Genomic DNA, 18,597 nt, shown 5'->3' with positions numbered 1-18,597 from the left:
ACACGCACCTTTTACCTATGTACCTTGATAATAAACGACAATAACATAACAAATCTGTCAACAAGCACCAAGGGTCAATACTATAAGTAGAGCCCTTTTAACATGATACAGCCCGTCTGCTAACATCATTCTAGCCTGTCATATACCTCTTATATCAACACATTGAGTTGATCGCTATACTCTCCATTCACGGACCATTGCTGCTTAATTGACGGAAGTTGTTACTGTTATAATTCCTTACAAATCAAAAAATTAAGTGTTTTAAATTCATTCTATTCAATATCTCTAAAAATCAAAAATCTTTATAATCTTGCTTCAATCAACCAACTTCGACACAGCCAAGGTAAGAAATTATATTAATACATCTGGTAAATAATAAAGTATCAGCGTATCATAGACAAATATTTTCACGACACGCAGACTCAGGCATCCTAGTTAATTTAAATAATCTTAATAAATCCAAATACTCACGACCTGTATTAATCGTAATAATATATATACTTAAATCTGTAATGATAGTAAAGTTAGGATAGTAGCTACTTCTAGCTTCACCAATTATTATTCATTGAAAGTACTTAACCATAATATCTAGGTTAATATATTATTACAAGGTAAAGTTTCATCAATAGCAACGCGCGAGCTTATTTTTGATTCATTACAATGTTATTATTATATATAGCTAATTGTTATCGTAGTACTTAAGCCTACGTCGTATTATCCTTTATTGTGTACTATATTATTGGTATAGGACATCAGAGCACGTAGCACCATAATGTCCAACAGTTTTACAGTAAATAGGCCATTTTCAGAGACGTCAGAGACTGATCAGTTACCAGTGGACAGTGATCACTATTCAGTACATTGTATATTTCACTAATAGTCAATAGTTGGTACCCGAGAACGTATTGTACTATACTACTATTGTATTCGCATGTGTTTACTCCTTTACTCTGTCTTGGTGGTAATACATTATAACATTATTAACATTCTAAAACTTACGTTCAAAAATTGATCTATTATCAAATCAAACAAACCATTATATAGGTAAAAACATTATCTATATTAATTCGTGAGTTTTTTTCATATTTAAATTTATAAACAAGTTATGAGTGTGTAAAATATTAAAATTTAAAAATTCTCATAACTCGCTATAAAATTTAAATATTGTAAATAAGAGAGAACACAGATAATGTTCTGATCGTTGTAAGTAGGTATTTAAATGTATTTTTTTATTATTATTACCTACTCATAAGATGTTTTTAATTTTTTATTTGGTGCCAATAAATATTATTATTATTGTAAGTCTAATTTTAGATCAATATCAGTTCATTCTAGTCTCTAATACCCTAATATTAAATCTAACATCATATTATAATTTAAACTGCTAAATGAAAATTTGCTATCTACACCTAATAATCATGTGTAAAATAACTTAATATTATTATGCGGGTGTGGTATTCTCTTAATTGTTAATTGTGGGTTCGATAAAAAAATTAAAAACCCTTCATTCTTAAAAGGGCACCAGCACACGTTGTCTCCGTTGGGAGATGATAATCAAGGTATTGATTTTACAATGATGTGTGTTATGTCTTATGTATAAATTTTAGTATTATACAGTAAACTAATTAATTACTATTCTTAATTTTAAGACTTTTTTTTTAAAAAGAACAGTTATCGAGAACTGATATGTGGAATATTTTGGAACCGGACCTAACCTAATCAATAATTTTCTAAAAACCGGCCCATATCTAGTTAGAACAAATAAAATGTACGATGTATTTCTGTTACTTTTTCAGGGTTTTTCCTGACGCTTTTGAAAACTAGACTAAACTTTGGAAATTTTTTACTATTGACCCCCCTCTCAAGCACCAACTAGGCTCATTTTCCTTTCTAAAGAAGGGCTGAAGTAAAAAATCAAAGCACTATTACTATTATTACTACTTCAAAACGTGATGAGAAACACAAAAATAATTTAAAAAAACATATATCATTGTAAAATCAATACATTCATCACTCCGTTCAGAATCTAAAATATGGTCGACTTTGTAACTCAAAGTGCCACTACAGTCGTGTATGTAGTAATAAATTAAGTAAAATAATGCTATTTCTATGTGCTTAACATTAATTTTTAGTAGGTAATAAAAACCTAAAATTATTATAATTTAATAATTAAAAGTATTCATTTTAATCATGTCAAACCACTTTTAGATTATAATATAACTCTTTAGTTGTAGGTACCAAACTGGATACCAAACAGATTTAAAAACTAATATTTGAAGCGTCTATTTTAAGTTTTTTAATGATTATTTAAGTACCCTGTAAGATTTTTTATTTATTAAATATTTAACCTACATACAGTAGCCAGTGTCCAAATCGAATTGGGCATTATGCATAATGTCCGACTTCCTACTTTTTCCATAACATATAAATTGTTTGACTATGCATGCCTGTACTGAAAAGATGAAAAATTGAAATGTTCATATTACATAAATGTTGACTTACATACCACTAGCCTGTAAATACATTATATGGTTTAATTTATTCCAATGATAAGTTTAATGTTCCCTATATTGGCGAACCCCTAGGATAGGTAGGTATACATTTATTAAATAAATCACAAAATATTTTATTGTTAAACATTTAATTTTAAAATATCACATTTGTGTTGTTTGTACAAATACATACATTAGGTACCTAGGTACAAGTGTTCAACAAAGGTTGTATTAGAATTCAATAAAAAAAATTTGGTATATCACCAATCTAATTAAGCATTAAATTATTATTATAAATAATTATGATGAGAAATGTTAACTAGTGCAGAAGTCAGAAGTATTAAAAAGTTTCAAATAAATTGTTATATATAGGAATTATATGAGTAGCAGACATTTTTAAAAATATAGGTAAATTAATAATTAATTAAAAATATTTTTAAAGTTTTAAATTATAACAACAAAAAAATAAATAAATAAAGAATCATATATTATACTACCAGTAATTTTTTGTTGTCCATACCTAGTTATTTCCCATATAATTATGATCGATTCAATAATAAAATACATCCATCATGTTTAACTGAGGTAATTTTTGTAATTAATTATCAATAACACTAAGCGTAAATATATCCCTGAAATTTCTTATACAATATATAAAAATATTTAAAATAATATAAATAACAAATATACTTATCTATTTTGGTACTTGTTTGTTATCACCCCAGTTAGGTTTTAGGTAGGATCGTACGTTATACTATGATATTTTTTTTGTAGTGTTATAAAATTTTCAAATAATGGCTAATAATGATTATAATAAATTATATATAGTTAATAGTAGCATAGTTAACAACTAACATTTCAAAGTAACATGTAAAAAATAAGAGTTTTCTAGAAATCTCTATATATATTGTACATTTTATTTGTTCTAACTAGAGATGGGCCGATTCTTAGAAAATTACCGTTGCTCGGTTCCAAAATATTACCAAATAAAATTTAATAAAATAATATTAAATAGTTCTCAGTATTGGTTTTCTTAAAAAAAAAAAAATTTCAAAATTATGAACAGTAATTAATTAATATACAGGGATAGGGTGATTCTTTTATCATAAAACACTCATTATTTCAAAAAGTATTCATGTTTTTGAAAACATTTTTTTCATAGTTTCAAGTTATTAAAAAGACAATGTTTTTATTAAAAAATTATATTTTTTTAAGTTTTTTACTTTTTTACATAGAGTTTGAATTTCATATTCCATGGCAGAATAATTTTCTAAGTATTTTGATACATAAAAATCGAATTAAGGGCTTTAAATTTAGTAGTTTATGAGTTATACAAATTTAAAGTTCAGACAAGTGTAGTGGAGTGGTTATGGGGTTACCCTACAAAATGTTTGTCTAAACTTTAAATACATATAATTCATAAACTACTTGCCCTAAACTCGATTTTTATGTATCAAAATATTCAAAAAATTATTCTGCTGTGGAATATGAAATTTAAACTCTATGTTGTCATTTAAAAAAGTAAAAACTTAAAAAAAATATAAGGATAACAAACGTAGTCTTTTTAACAACTTGAAACTATGTAAAAAAATGTTTTCAAAAACATGAATATTTTTTGAAATAATGAGGTTCATGATAAAAGAATCACAGTCTACTGTATAATACTATAATTTATAAAGAATTTAAATTGTTATTAATTTAACCAAAATAATAATTAATATTTAAATGTACAACATTATTTTACTACAGTATTCAGTCCATTAAAAATCTAGAAATAATTAATAAATAATAATAAAAAGTAATAACAATATAAAGTTTGTGACATACGATACTTTATTGAAATATCATATAAGAACTGGTACCGATTAAAATTTGTACAAGAACTGATAACTATCGGTTTCTTTGGTTCCTTAAGAACTTATAGTACTCTAGGCGAAAGATTACCTGGTTTCAGGGTGATAATTGTATACAGAGTGATAACAAACAAGTAGCTCTATTCGTAATGAGGATCTTTGGTCATTATAATTAGCAATATTTTTATATATTATATCAATATAAATGATAAAAGTTTAGTAATTATTTAACAAGCATGTTTGTGGATTTGTGCATGAAAAATGTTAATGATTATCATTTACCAAGCAATTGCAAAAAGCTTCATATTTAATACTAAAAACCATGAACACAAGAGAATGACTTATATCAGTGATGCCTAACCTAAGTCCAATTATTAAGTTAAAACAAAATATTTAAAAAAAAATCATTATTTCCATATATTTAAATTTCCGATTTTTTATTACTCTAAATTTTTTCTATTATAAGTAGCCAATTTACTTATTTAACATTTTACTATTTTAGTTCGTTAAAAAAAAAAAGGTTAGGTCTCACTAACTTAAATAGTTGGTAGTTGGTAAAACAAATTAATTTTTATACAGAGTGTGGTTAAACAAAACATAACATTTAACAATAAATAAGTCTTCAAGACCTTTTATAAGTATTGCTGTATTGGTCTTATAAGCTTTTTGGTGAATTGACGCCGTGCAACATACCATCCATGTGTTCAATTTCTGAAAGGTAAAGAAGATGGTTAATTATATTTTCAGTTAGATTAATGGTATTTGTTATTGTTTTGAAGAGAACACACAAACACAATCGAATAATAAATCAAAACCAACATAACAGTGTTCAAATGTTATATTGTATAAAATAATAATAATTATAACAAATAAAGTAACATACAAGTATGGTACATGGTAAGGATTAACAAAAAAATTGTACTATATTAAATAAACAATAAATAATATATATTAGTGTATTGGATGTGTGCTGTGTATTCCTTCGTTGTTACAAAACTTTTTCTTTTATGCCTGCTGCTTTTTTCGCCTCATTCTTAATTATCATTTGAGTAGTAAGGTAAGACTCTCGTTTAATTCTGTCGCTGAGGGCATTTGGAACATCTGGTATCAACCATTGAACTGCTACTTTCACTAATGATACAATATTCTGAAAAACTAATAGATTAGCACACAATAAAATTATATTTATCATTTTTACTTACTTGAAATATAACAATGAATGTGAGACGTGCAACAAGCACTTCATAATAAAATGTAGGTCTTTCATACCTCTGTGGGGACCATGGTGGATTTCTATAGTCTTTATAGCTATACAAATGATGTATATATATTGTAATGAATTTTAAAAATGTAAGAAAAATAATGTGTGGTATATTTACCGGCAATAAGTAACATTAGTATATGATGATGACAATGGAGCGATTCCCTTTTCAAAGTCTTTGGTATCAAAGTAAGCTAAAGTATTGTTTAAGAAACCCTTATCTGTGTTGTCTTCACTCACTAAGCTTATATACACCATACGAGGTATGTAATTGGAAGAAAATGCTATTATAAACGCCTATAAAGCATAATTTACTATTAATAAACTAAATAAATTTGTTAGAATTAAATACTAACATTTGTAATAACAGCTAACTTTCCCAAAATATCCAATACCCGATACCAGACACCAATATTAGGCACTCTATGAGGAATTGGTCGACGGAAATATTTCAAAAACTTTTTTGCATCTAGTCTCATTTCAAACACATTGTTTAACAATGCAAAGAAAGGACCCAGTGGAAATGCAGTAACAAATAATGTTACAAAACCATATTGCATAACTAAAATTGTACAAACACATTTAATATTAATATAACTAATAAGTTAAATATTTTTCAAAATATTACCCATTTCTAAATATTCCGGGAAGAGACCTCTTGGACCCCAATCTAAAAGTCTGTAATCTTCAATCCAAGGTTTTTTAACAGCTGTAGCCAAATCTTCCTCTTCAGATGTTGATTTCAGATTATCTAAACGACCTGTGTTCTCAGTCAATGAATTGAACCAATTTAAACCCACACTATAATATGAATAATTTTAGTTATTGGCTTTTGATTGATAATAAATACAATTTTACATACGGAATTATCATTTCAACAACAGTATTTAATGCTTGTTGCCCAACCATTATAATGAACAATTGGATGCTTAGTTCCATGAGACAGCCTCCTGGACTACACTAAAATCATAATGTTCATTGAATACCACTGATCGAGTATAATTAAATGATTATGTGCATATCTTACTTCTTCTTGTCGAAGACCGAATATACGCAAATATTTAGCTGGATAACCAACATTTTTGCCTTTCAAAAAAGCTATATAAATTATTGATGTATAATAATTTACAAATTGGAATAAGTAAATTTTTATTGTTAAAGATTCATCAAATTCGGTTTGTGTGCGTAGTAGTTCCATTTCAGTCAAATAAATAGCAACTTTATCATAAACCTAGACAATACTATATTATATTAACAAGTAATAGATTTTTTTATTATTATTAGAATATAAAATTATTAAAAGTAAGCCAAATTTGTTTTATATAATCAAAAGTTAAGTTTATATCAAAATAATTTTAATAAAAAAAATATACATATATAACGCTTAATTTATATTCTTATAAATTTCAGACAATAATATTATTTGAAAAATATAAAAGTTTAATTTTAGCTCGACATTAATTTAAAACTAGATCACCTTAAAAAGAACCTAATAGCATTTATCAATTAGAAGAAATAAGTATTAATATTTAAATTTGCTTTGTTTTATAGTGAGGTAATAAGAGTATTTCACTATAATGGATGTGTTAAATTTAAATTCAATGATTTCAATGAGAAATCATTGTATACAATGTAAAATGATTCTGCCTATATTTCTAAGATTATCGCATATACATTTATATTGCTAGTAGTAATTTAGTTTTTAAATGGAACAGTAAATGTATTGATTTTAGAATGTGTGTACATCTATTAACTAAAAATAATCAAAAACATATTTTGATTTTCATTCAACCTTAGGGATGGTTTTGGATCTAGTTTGTTTGTAGAGAAATTGAAATCAAGAATTCCTAGTATTAAGTATTTAGTAATTTAAATTTTTATGACATTCATAAAATGTTTGATAATTTGTTGTCAATAAAAAAATGAAAAACTGTTAATACTTGAAAATGTCATAAAAAGTTTAAATGATTAAAAAAAAACTTTTTACAATAAGCACAATATATATATATATGTGTATATAAAAAAATAAGAAAGGATTGATTGAAGGAACTATTCAATAATAGTACTTCATGGCACTCTACACTTTAAATGTCGGTCAGAGTCATCTGGGATTGTTCGATAAGAGAGGTTTTGGATGAGGGGGTTACGGTGGTTTGTTAGTTTAATCTGGAATCGTTTATTTATAGAAATATGCAATTTTTTTTTTTAGTTTTATTTGTAATGTAATGTAAGATTCTTCATAAGTTAAGTTGTTCTTACCTATTATATGACAAAATATAAATAGATATGTCAGCAACATGGTTGTAGCCAACAATACAAATTTGAATCTTGTATGAACACCTCTACTTTTTCCTATTTGTTAAGTTCTTTGCTCTTGTATATATGATAATATATGCAACCAATGAGTGACGGAGAATGTAATATACAGTAAAAAGTTGGGGTATTTTATGGGATGATTTGCGTATCACAATGTTGCAGACATACTTATATATCTTGTTATACTCAGTTTTATACACATAAAAATATTTAAAAAACCATTAGGATAATTTATTTTTATTAGCAAATGTTAAAATAAATATTCAAATTTTGACAAAATTACAAAAATTTGGAAATCATTTTGTAGTTGATAATTTATAAAATGTACAATTTTTATAGACAAGACTTGAAAATGAAAAATAAAGTTTTTCATAAATAATTCATACTAAAACAAAAAATCTAAAAAATATATTATTATATATTTTTTTATTGACAATTAAGGTATTATGGTTTAAATTTGAACTAAACTAAATATTTTAACTATAATTAAATTATTTTATTAAAATTCATAAATTTATTTGATAGAATATAAAACTTACGTATATTATTATATTTTATACACACTAATAAATATTTTTTAATTTATAAATAAACTATTTATGAGAAGTTTTATATAAAAATTTTAAGTACTTTTACATAGTAATAGATTTTTAATCAACATTTATAGAAAAAACTACAAAAATTGAAACATTTTCATGTTAATAAATAGCTTGAAAGAATCAAAATATTTTGAAAATTGTATCATAAATATAAAAATGATAAAATAAACATTTGATAAAATTTTCAAGTATCTACAGTAATTAATTTTTAATAACAAGAAAATATCGAAAACTGCTTGAGGAGAAATAGTTATTGGCGTTGTAAACATTTTAGTTTCAAATGCTCATAAAAAATTAATGAAGACTTTTTTTTAATCAAGATTTCTAAGACTTCAAAAGAAATGCCTATTAAATTTTAAAATCTTATTAGATATAAAAAGATATTTTTAATTTATTTTAAATTTTTAACTACAAAATAATTTGAAAATTTTCAAGATTTTATCAAAATTCAAAATTTAATAAACACTTATAAAAAATTTTGATATTTTTTAATTGAAAAATTTAAAACTTATGAGAATCTTTGTATTACATTTTCAAGTATTTTTAAAAAAGTATTATTTTAAAATAAATATTCATATAAATTAATGACCTTTCCAAAATTTAAACTAGATTCAATTTGTTTAAAAAAACAAAATAGTTAAAAACTCATCAATAAAAATTTGATAATTTAGAATGCCTATTACCTATACCAAAATTATTTAGGGAGAATAAATTGTACATGAATCTAACTAGATTAGCTACATAGCTTGATGTTTAACTATTTTTAAATTTCAAGAAATAAACATTTTGAATTACAATAAAAAATAAAACTGATTTTATTAAACATTGGTAATGGTTGCTTAATAGTAATTATTCTTGTTTTTCCATAAATTTTTGTTATTTTCATAATGCATTAATTAAACTGTTTTAATAAGCATAGAATTTTTTTTTTTTTTTACTCTTCTCCTTTCATAAAAAGTATCAACTAGATCCAATTAGCTACCAAAAATCACTCTCAACACTGAATATCAAAATATTTGTACTGTTCTAAAATGCGGTGTCAGACAAAACAATAATGAAATTAATAAAACATATCATTGAAGAATTAATACATTCATCACTCTGCTTAGAATCCAAAATAAAATCAGTATTTAAGTATTTTTAGGAATTTTCTACTTCTGCAGCTCCTAGATCCTAGTTATCAAATATTATTTAAAAATGATAAATGCTTACAAAATTTAATAGTTGAATGCAAACCAAATTAATGATAGCAGCTGTAGTTGGAATAAATATATTGCTATAAGTACTCATCCAATCAGATTGATTTGTAAGACTAAGTGATGCCAAAACAGACATACGATATAGCACAACTCCAAACACAGCAGCAATAGCAATCACAATCTTAAACACAAAGAGGTTATTTTAAAAATTAATTTAATTAATACTAATTTAATGAACCTTACTAATAGTAAAAGAACGGAAATGCTAAATAATGTTGCAGGAATTTTTTTCCAGAGAGGTACGGTTGGTTCAATATTTCCAGTGATAATGTTCACTTTAGTATGATTAGATCCAGACAAACGTGCCAAGTATTGTGGCCTTGGATGTTCAGCTTCAAAAGTGAATCCTGTTAATCCCCAGCGATGTGTAATAGTAGCTGAATATCGTTTCCATAGTTCAAGAAATAGAGTTGCTTAAGAATGGAATATATTTTAGTTAATAACATTGAAATTATTAAAAAATATATACTAACTAACCCCAAATAGACATTAGGAAAGCAAATATCACAGTCAGATCATTGTCAAATAAATATGTTAACCTTGCGTAAAAACAGGTATTTGAAAGTTCCCAATAATCACATGTACGATCACATAATGGGCACATTATTGTGTCTGTTGCATTACAAATATCAGAACTAAACCAAAATTTAAATTTAATATATAATAAATTAAGTTTAGATAAACAATATAAAATTACCTAAATCTATTATTAGGAAAAGTGAAGATACCATAGAAAAATACAATTAAACCCAAAATAGCAGCTGGAATTAACAGATGTGTGTAGAACCCTAACCATGTGAAGTAAAATGCATACTTCACACCCAGATACTCTTTAATCTGATCAATGGGCTGTTTACGGATCCATTTACTCATCATAGCCCATTCAACATATAGCTGGTGGCGTAATGAATTTTCAGTAGTATGTTCTCCCTAAAAAAGAAATTAAATTTACTTAGTTTTAATATAAAAATATTCTATAAAATTGAGTCTACCAATGATTATTATTTATTACCAATAATTTTTATTAACTAACTATAGGATTATTAACTTTGCAAGATCAACTCTTTTAGTAAATGGGTCTAGATCTGGGCTTATTTTTTAACCTTAATAAATACCCAGTTATTTCTGTTGATAAATCTTGCTTTCCTATATTTGTCTAATCTATTATTTAACTTTTGTTTTAGTAACCACTTGACAAAACTGTAAGCAGAGTTCATACCACTTCTTGTGGATATGAGCATCCAGTACACTGGATATTTGTGTCATTTATATTACGTATTAATTTTAACTTGTTAATTATCTTCTATGTCATTCCTATGTTAATTTTAACTCCTACTTACTTAATTATTTGATTTTTTCTTTAGTATTGTTATACCAAAAATTATCGTTTTATTTAATAAAAAATGAAACTCAAAACAAAATGTAATACTTTATATAATTTTGTATGTATAAAAGTATACAAAAATGAAATGATTAAACTATTATATAGAGGTTACATTTGGGCTTTGATAAATATTATTGTTGGATGGGTCCAAAAAAATGGTTTATCTTTGATCAGAACATCATAAGATTTAGTCATTGTATATGCTTGAACACAAAAGTGTAAGAGAGTTTAATTGAATGAATAATATATTGCAATAATATATGATTAATATTAATCATAAAAAGCTTAAAACCAAAGAAAACTTTAATATTATATTCATAATGGAAACCATAAAAGGAAAATAATTTTATTTTGAAGTAAAGGCCAAATTTAGTTTAAGTTTAACAAAATTAAAACTTTAAAAAACAAAATTTTATTTTTCATACTTAGATATTTTTCAAATTGCTAAAAGTATTAGATTTAAATATATACAAAAATATTGTGTAAAGCATATTAAATGTTATATATTTGTACACATTAAAAAGTATCAATAGTTAATACTTTTTTTTTTCAACGACAACAGGAAAAGATGATATTTAGTTAATACTACTCTAATAATAATAATAATAATATATATATATTTTCTTATTGATTAATCCGCGGCAACAAAGGCCATTGGATGGTTTATTATGTAGGGGGGAGGAACGGTAAGTTGAAACATGTTTTTTTGTATGTGTGGCAAGGATTTGTCACTAAAATCCCGGGTGGTCATCCATCCGGGAGCTAGCAACACCGGACGATCGTACACTCAACTGCGGAAACGCTCTGAGTGTACGATCGTACCACACCAAGCCACAATAATATATATTATTATCTGACTTATAGTTCATAAATTTGTAGCATTTGTTTCTTTCTAAAAACTGTTTTACCCATAATCTTTTTTTCGGGAATTCAATCATATAATTGTTAAGTATTACACTCACACTCGGCTCTCCTAACCTTCGTCCATCCTAATAATTTTGTGTTTAGATTAAAGTATGGTTTTAACGATATTGTATGTGGGTGCTAAATTATTTATTTATTTATTATAAAATATATATGGGTTTTCCTTTTTTTTGTACAAAGCATTAGAGTAAACATAACAGGTAACAATGTAGATAGTACAGAGCAAGGTCAATTTTGTATGTTACAAAACCACAAATCTCAAAATTCGACATTTTACACGCCAAGTTAATCAAAATCAGCCAAAGTATAAAGATCCATATTCTATAAAAGGACGTATAAATATACAATATAATGATTTCAGTGGTTTCACTAGTTAAAAATCTTTAGATAGACACATTATGAACATTAAAACTTTAAATGTTCTACTAGAAATTATTGAGATATATGGATTTGGATTAAGGTTTCTAGATAATTTAAAATCAAAAAATGCTTTCACTTAAAATCGTTTTTATATGAGTTTTGAGTAATCTTAGAATAAAACCACGTATCCTATTGAATAAAAATCAACAAGAGAAGAGACTTACCAATTGAAGTTTTTTGGATTTTTAGAAAGACTTGGTTAACAGTCGAATGCTTTGGCTAAATTGGTGTAGACAAAATTAACTAGGGATTGTTTTTAAAGAATTCAAACACAAAATTATTACAGACTGAGTTGTATGTTTTTGTAGATCTATGTACTCAGTCAAAATCTGTTTTGTTCTTCAATAACGATATTACTCGCTGATGGTTTAATAAAGTTTAAAATTCAAAATTCTAACAACTTGAATAAGTAAAATTAAACAGAGATAGGTTAGTAATTAGCAATATTAGATCACCTGATTTAGGGATGAGCATAACAAAACTAAATTTTAAAATTTAAAGAAAGATACCCTCACCTAAAGTAAAAAATAGCAGGCAAGCTATAATTGAACACAACTTATAAAGAAATTCACTAGACCATCAGGACAATAGTTCTAACACCAAGCAAACTAGAGAGAATTATGTAAGATAAACTTGCATATAGTAGAAGTAGAACATACATTCATATATCCTCCATCAAAATATATGCACAGGCTTATTTTAATTTAAAAAAAAATTATTTACTTATCTAATTTTAAACTTAAAAAAATGAAAATTGCATTAAAATCAATTAATATAAAAAAAGAATTCTATATACTACATGATCACTATACTGATAGGTCGATAAACTAAAGTTTTCTATTTTTTTTTTAATTTTGAACACTACAGAAAGAAAAATATACAAGATAATGATCTGTTTAAAAAAATTAAAAATTATATTGCTAATTTTCCCAAATAAATTTGATAAAAATGTTAAACTTTATATTAAGTTTTTAAAATATTATACTTACATCATGTAAAGGATAAGCAGCTCTATAAACACCTCCATCTAAAAGACACTGAATTCCAACACAATTACCATCTGCTTGATCTTTTCCCCAGCTAACTCTGTTTAAGATAAAATCTATAACTAATGTGCGAACTTCAGCAGAAAAAAATTCTGGATCATCCTCATTAAACCTAATATTAAAAACATAAAATTATATACATATTGTAAAATGTAAATGTGGTTGCAATAATAACATCTAAAGACTAACAAGTAACTTTTTTCCCGTGAATACTCTGCTGTCAGAATGTACTTAGTTGGCGCAAATGGTCCTGGATCAATAGTAATAAAAACTCTTATAATGCGACCAATACATTTCTTTATCTTCTCTATTAGATCAAAACCTTTTTCAGGAATATGTTCAGTTATTGGATACTAAAATACAAAAATCTACAACTCAAATATTAAAATTACATTCTCTGTTCACCGAGAGAACATCAGTGAGCACAAACCAAAACTAGTTGTTTCATAATGACAAATGGGAATAGAGAATAGCTGAGTGGGTAAAAATTAAGAGAGCAACTTGGTTATATGCATGAAATAGTCAAATTCTCTCGGTGAACATACATGGAGTGTACAGTATATAATGCAACACAAAGCTATTTATTTGCATTTTTTATTATATTACCTATGTTTTACTTATAATTCTACAACTACATGTTTACCAAAGAATAGTTCTACATAATTATTTATTGTTTCTAGTATAATCTAATATTTTTTTTATAAAAATATATTATTTGCAAACTTTTAAGTTATTTTTCAAAATAACTAGAAACAAAATTTACCTCTTTCATGGGCATTCGCAGTTTTAATATTTCACAATATCTACGTAACACTGGAATAGGTGCATGCACTTTGACAAATGTCAACCCACCAACAACATCTTCTTCAAGAAGTAATCCTTGTTCTTTAATTCTTTCCTCAAAAGCAGATCTACGGTTCCAACCATCTATGTCTACTGGTGCTTTGGCTTTGGATGATGAAACAAGTACAAAATCCACAGATATATCACCCGGTGTCGAATCAAAAGTTATGCTTTCCGGCTAAACAATAGAAATTTATTAAGATATATTCTATAATAATAATACTAATTTAAGAAGATGGAGCACATTATTTGTTTTTTCTTTAAGAATCATAGCAATATAGCTAATTTGTGTTCAGCAGAACCAGCTTGTGTTATTAGCTTAAATATTAGAATGAACTGATGTATTATAAAAATTAAATTAAAAAAAACATTATTTGTTTTGATAATTGCATTATTTTTTACAATATTTCAATTTATCTGTTATACATGCATAGGTGAAAATTTTATTTTATTTTAAGGGGAGGAGCTATACTTGGCAATATTGTATAGGTAGTTACCATTTGATACTTTGAAAAATGTTCAATAATTTTTATTTTTTATTGGGAGGGAGGGCTTTTGATTTTTTTTTAGAGGGGCTAAGCACCTCCTCTCCCTCCAAATAACCACCTATGTATACATGAGTATTTTTAAATTGTAATATTTAACATATGCATAACTTGAATACAAATTGGAATATCGCAAAAAATCTAACATAAAATGTTTATAATGTAAACATATAGTTGATAACGTTTTTTATATTAAATTTAATGAAAAGCATAAGTTGGTTTAAGTTTGATCAATCATTCTGACATTAAAACTAAAAACACAAGATTGGTTCTGTTGAATGCCTAATTGCAATTGCAAGTAGATTAGATAGAGCAAACAAATAGTGCAAATAACAATCTCAAAAGATATAAATCAAATATTTATTATACTGTAAAACCTCGATAAGACACTAGGTTATTAGGACACTAATAAGACGCTTGGGACCATGCAATTTTTCAGTGTTAACAGGGTTTCCGTTTGACGGAGTTCAAAAAAATTAAATTTGAAAAAAAGCACCAAAGAAATTTTACGTATAACCAGGGTTTTTGTTTTACCAAAGCTCCATCTTATCAAGGTTTTACTGTACTATATAATACCCTTATGTGTCGAGCAGCTTCTGGAGAATTGTTTATCAGATCTTGAGAGCTAAGATACAAAGACATACGAGATAATTCTAGGTCATCTTTGTACATCCTGGTAGTCTCCATTGAGGCGGTCTCAGCCTCAGAATCACTCATCTGTAACCATAATAAAAATATATTTTATAAATAAACTAAAAATGTATATATTTGAAATAAATTTTAAGTTAAATATTATTTTAATATATTATTGGTTTGAATACTGATAATTAGGGCCCAGATTTCAATAAAATGCATTATTTTTTGGGAGTTTTAAGAGAATGCATTCTAAGAACATAATTTGTTTTATGTAACAGACACTTTTAAGATATTTTTAAGTTATTTAATTAATTTTAGTGTGTATATTAATTCATTATCTAGTTTTAATTTGTAATTTTTTTTATATATAATGTAATGTATTCTATTTTTCTTGTATATATATAAAAAAAAAAATTGTATGACCTTTTAATATACATTAAAAGATTAAAACAATAGATAAATCAAAAAATATTGTAAATATTTTAATATTTACTTTGATATAGTTTTTATTTATTTTTCATTTGTACTAAATATCAATTATACTATATTATTTGAATGCAATAACACCTTTATTTATCTTCATTGATTATTGAATGTTGTTTAGGATTCAAACAAATAACAACTAATTGGTCAGTTTGAGATATATCTCGATCATATATATTTCCATTACCTATGTTTATTTATTGTGTATCCTTAATTTTGATATTTTGTTTTGTATTATTAGTTTATTAAGATTAGTAAGATGGAAAAGATTAAAAAGTACCAAAAGTTAAATCATTGTTTTTGATAGTTTTTAAAACATTTAAATCCAATAACTAATAATTTAATGATTTTATAATGACTCATTTTCTTATAGAAAATATGCTTCAATTTTAAAAATATTGTTGGTATTTTATGATAGCATACTGGATCTATAAGAAAATTTTTTTAGCTAGATTTGAAAATAAAAAATTCCTATTACTTTTATAAATAATTAATAAAAATTAACAAACGTAGTGATTACAATAGATTTGACAAAATCAATTTGGTTTTTTTGCAGTACTTAATTTATAAAATAATTATAATTTTTTATAATAATATTTTATATTAGTATTTTTTAAACATGACATAATTTTTAACATTTATCATGTCTCTTTTTTAAGTACATATTTAAATGAACAAAGCCAGATATCATAAAAGATTGTATCCACTATACAAGGGGTGGCTAACCTTTTTGGGGTAAAGTACCAAATTTTACCAATCAAGATTTTGAAAACTTTTCACGTGCCCAAAGTAAATTAAATTTTCTAAGGATAAAAATAAAGTTGCTTATTTACTATATATTATTTTATTAAGTAAGCACACTTTTTTTTTTTGATTATAATTTTTTAAATGTATATAATTTGTTTTTTTGAATTTATAACAGTTTTAATCAAAACTTTATAAATAGCAAAAGTTTTAATAATTTCAATTTTTTCATGTGCCATTGAAATATGATTAACGTGCATCATTGGTTTGCATGCTGTATATATTTACAATTTGAAAGTTGAAAGTGAGCGATTTTTCAAATTATATGATTTTGATCTAGCACATTGACTGTATAAGTTTATTGGATCTTTTTGCAGTTCTCTCACCAGTACATACATATATCATAATAATTTTTAATAAATGGAAATTACTCTCATGTGGTCATCTTTATGAACGATAAATAAATACATATTATTATATTGATTATTAGAATTAGATTCAAATTTTAGAAAGTCAATTGTTATAAATTCTGAGTTGTTTAAAAAAAAATTGAAACTTAGGGCATACTAAAAGTCTACAACAATTTTATTTAAAATTTGTGATATTATATTTATTTTATCCATCATTATGATTGGTTTTATAAATAATTGATTTATGGATTAGTTAGTAAATAATTAGGTCTGTGAATTTAATGCATTAAAATATGCATAGGTTAGGTTAGGTTAACCTACCCTAACCTAAATGACATTAACAATTCAAGACACAAATAAAGCATTATAAAATGCATTTAAGTATACATAAGATTCATAAACTAAAAAATTAAAAAATCTCAAGTGTAAAATTTTTAAAATTAGATATCAATAATTATGTACATTTTACTAATAATATTTATATATTATACGACCAATGTGGAAAAATAATTTATAAAATATGTGCAAAAAGTTTAAATTGACAAAAATATTAAAAAAATTACATATTAACGTAAAATAAGACTTAATAAATCAAATATTTATTATTACTTAATTCAAACTTTGTTTTAAGGAAGCTGTTTTATAGTAGACTAAAAATGCATTTTTCTACAAATTAGCTATGAATGTTATGAACATTCAGTATTGTATAAGCAAAAATAAATTTTTAAATATAATAAAGAGATGACATAATGAAGAATACCGTTTACTTTATACAAAAAAATTACTAATAAATACTTACATATTGGATATCCAAAGGTGAATCATTGACTAAAATAGAATGTAATGTAATCAAAACATTCTAGCTCATACAATATTGATGAGGGTCAGTAAAAATCCCCTCCAGCATACAATTAAAATGACTAAACACAAGCATAATATTATTGCATATGGCACACACACATGCACTAAGTTAATCAAGGACAGCAAGATACAAATTGCAATATTTAAATACCAATTATAAAACAACTTAAAATTCAAATAGTAAGCTCAAAAGTCAAAAGGCATTTAGAAGTACATACTATTGAAAATGTGTGATGGAAGATTATCAACTCTCAACAGATTGTACTAATTATCTGAAACTAAAAACCAAAATTAATTAGTTTTGACATTATGTGTTTGAGTAACTGAGTTATACAATAAACAAAACTAAGTTTAAAACAATGAATTGGTATAAAAATAATTAACATATGATATAAAAAAGTAAAGGCAGTAGGCACTCGCAATACCTATTTTTTTTCAATATCTAATTAACTATTAAAAATAATAAACATATTATATTATTATCACATTTGATTGTTAAAGTCCAAAAAAATAGTTGAAAT

The 18,597-nt window shown here is 25.1% G+C and overlaps 1 protein-coding gene across 2 annotated transcripts; it reads right to left on the bottom strand.

The window, feature by feature from the left end:
- Window positions 1-4,227: 4,227 nt before the first annotated feature.
- On the bottom strand, window positions 4,228-18,285 carry LOC113550180 (anoctamin-1). 2 transcript variants are annotated; one of them, XM_026951881.1, is made up of 17 exons: window positions 18,015-18,285; window positions 15,519-15,659; window positions 14,318-14,575; window positions 13,744-13,907; window positions 13,498-13,666; window positions 10,478-10,710; window positions 10,258-10,415; window positions 9,964-10,193; window positions 9,734-9,901; window positions 6,634-6,837; window positions 6,469-6,566; window positions 6,235-6,407; window positions 5,963-6,168; window positions 5,725-5,903; window positions 5,548-5,653; window positions 5,343-5,492; window positions 4,228-5,056 (listed from the first exon to the last, which is right to left on the bottom strand). In XM_026951881.1, exons 2-17 carry the CDS (start codon window positions 15,657-15,659, stop codon window positions 4,910-4,912), a joined length of 2,784 nt encoding a protein of 927 aa, XP_026807682.1. In that variant the 5' UTR covers window positions 18,015-18,285; the 3' UTR covers window positions 4,228-4,909. The 2 variants fall into 2 exon arrangements, with proteins under 2 accessions (XP_026807682.1, XP_026807684.1); XM_026951883.1 differs by lacking the exon at window positions 18,015-18,285 and having other exon boundaries at window positions 5,001-5,056; window positions 5,357-5,492.
- Window positions 18,286-18,597: the final 312 nt, after the last annotated feature.

This window comes from Rhopalosiphum maidis, chromosome 1, assembly GCF_003676215.2.
Source record: "Rhopalosiphum maidis isolate BTI-1 chromosome 1, ASM367621v3, whole genome shotgun sequence".
Taxonomy (NCBI): Eukaryota; Metazoa; Arthropoda; class Insecta; order Hemiptera; family Aphididae; genus Rhopalosiphum; species Rhopalosiphum maidis.
The sequence above is the reverse complement of the archived record's forward strand: the minus strand, read 5'-3'. Positions and strand labels throughout refer to the sequence as shown.

Excerpts from the sequence above, each read along its gene's own strand:
- LOC113550180 (XM_026951881.1), bottom strand. The coding sequence starts at position 15,659 with ATGAGTGATTCTGAGGCTGAGACCGCCTCAATGGAGACTACCAGGATG. Across the intron at positions 13,667-13,743 it reads TCACGGGAAAAAAGTTACTT|GTTTAATGAGGATGATCCAG; the intron begins GTTAGTCTTTAG and ends TTTTAATATTAG. Across the intron at positions 6,169-6,234 it reads CCCGGAATATTTAGAAATGG|TTATGCAATATGGTTTTGTA; the intron begins GTAATATTTTGA and ends GTACAATTTTAG.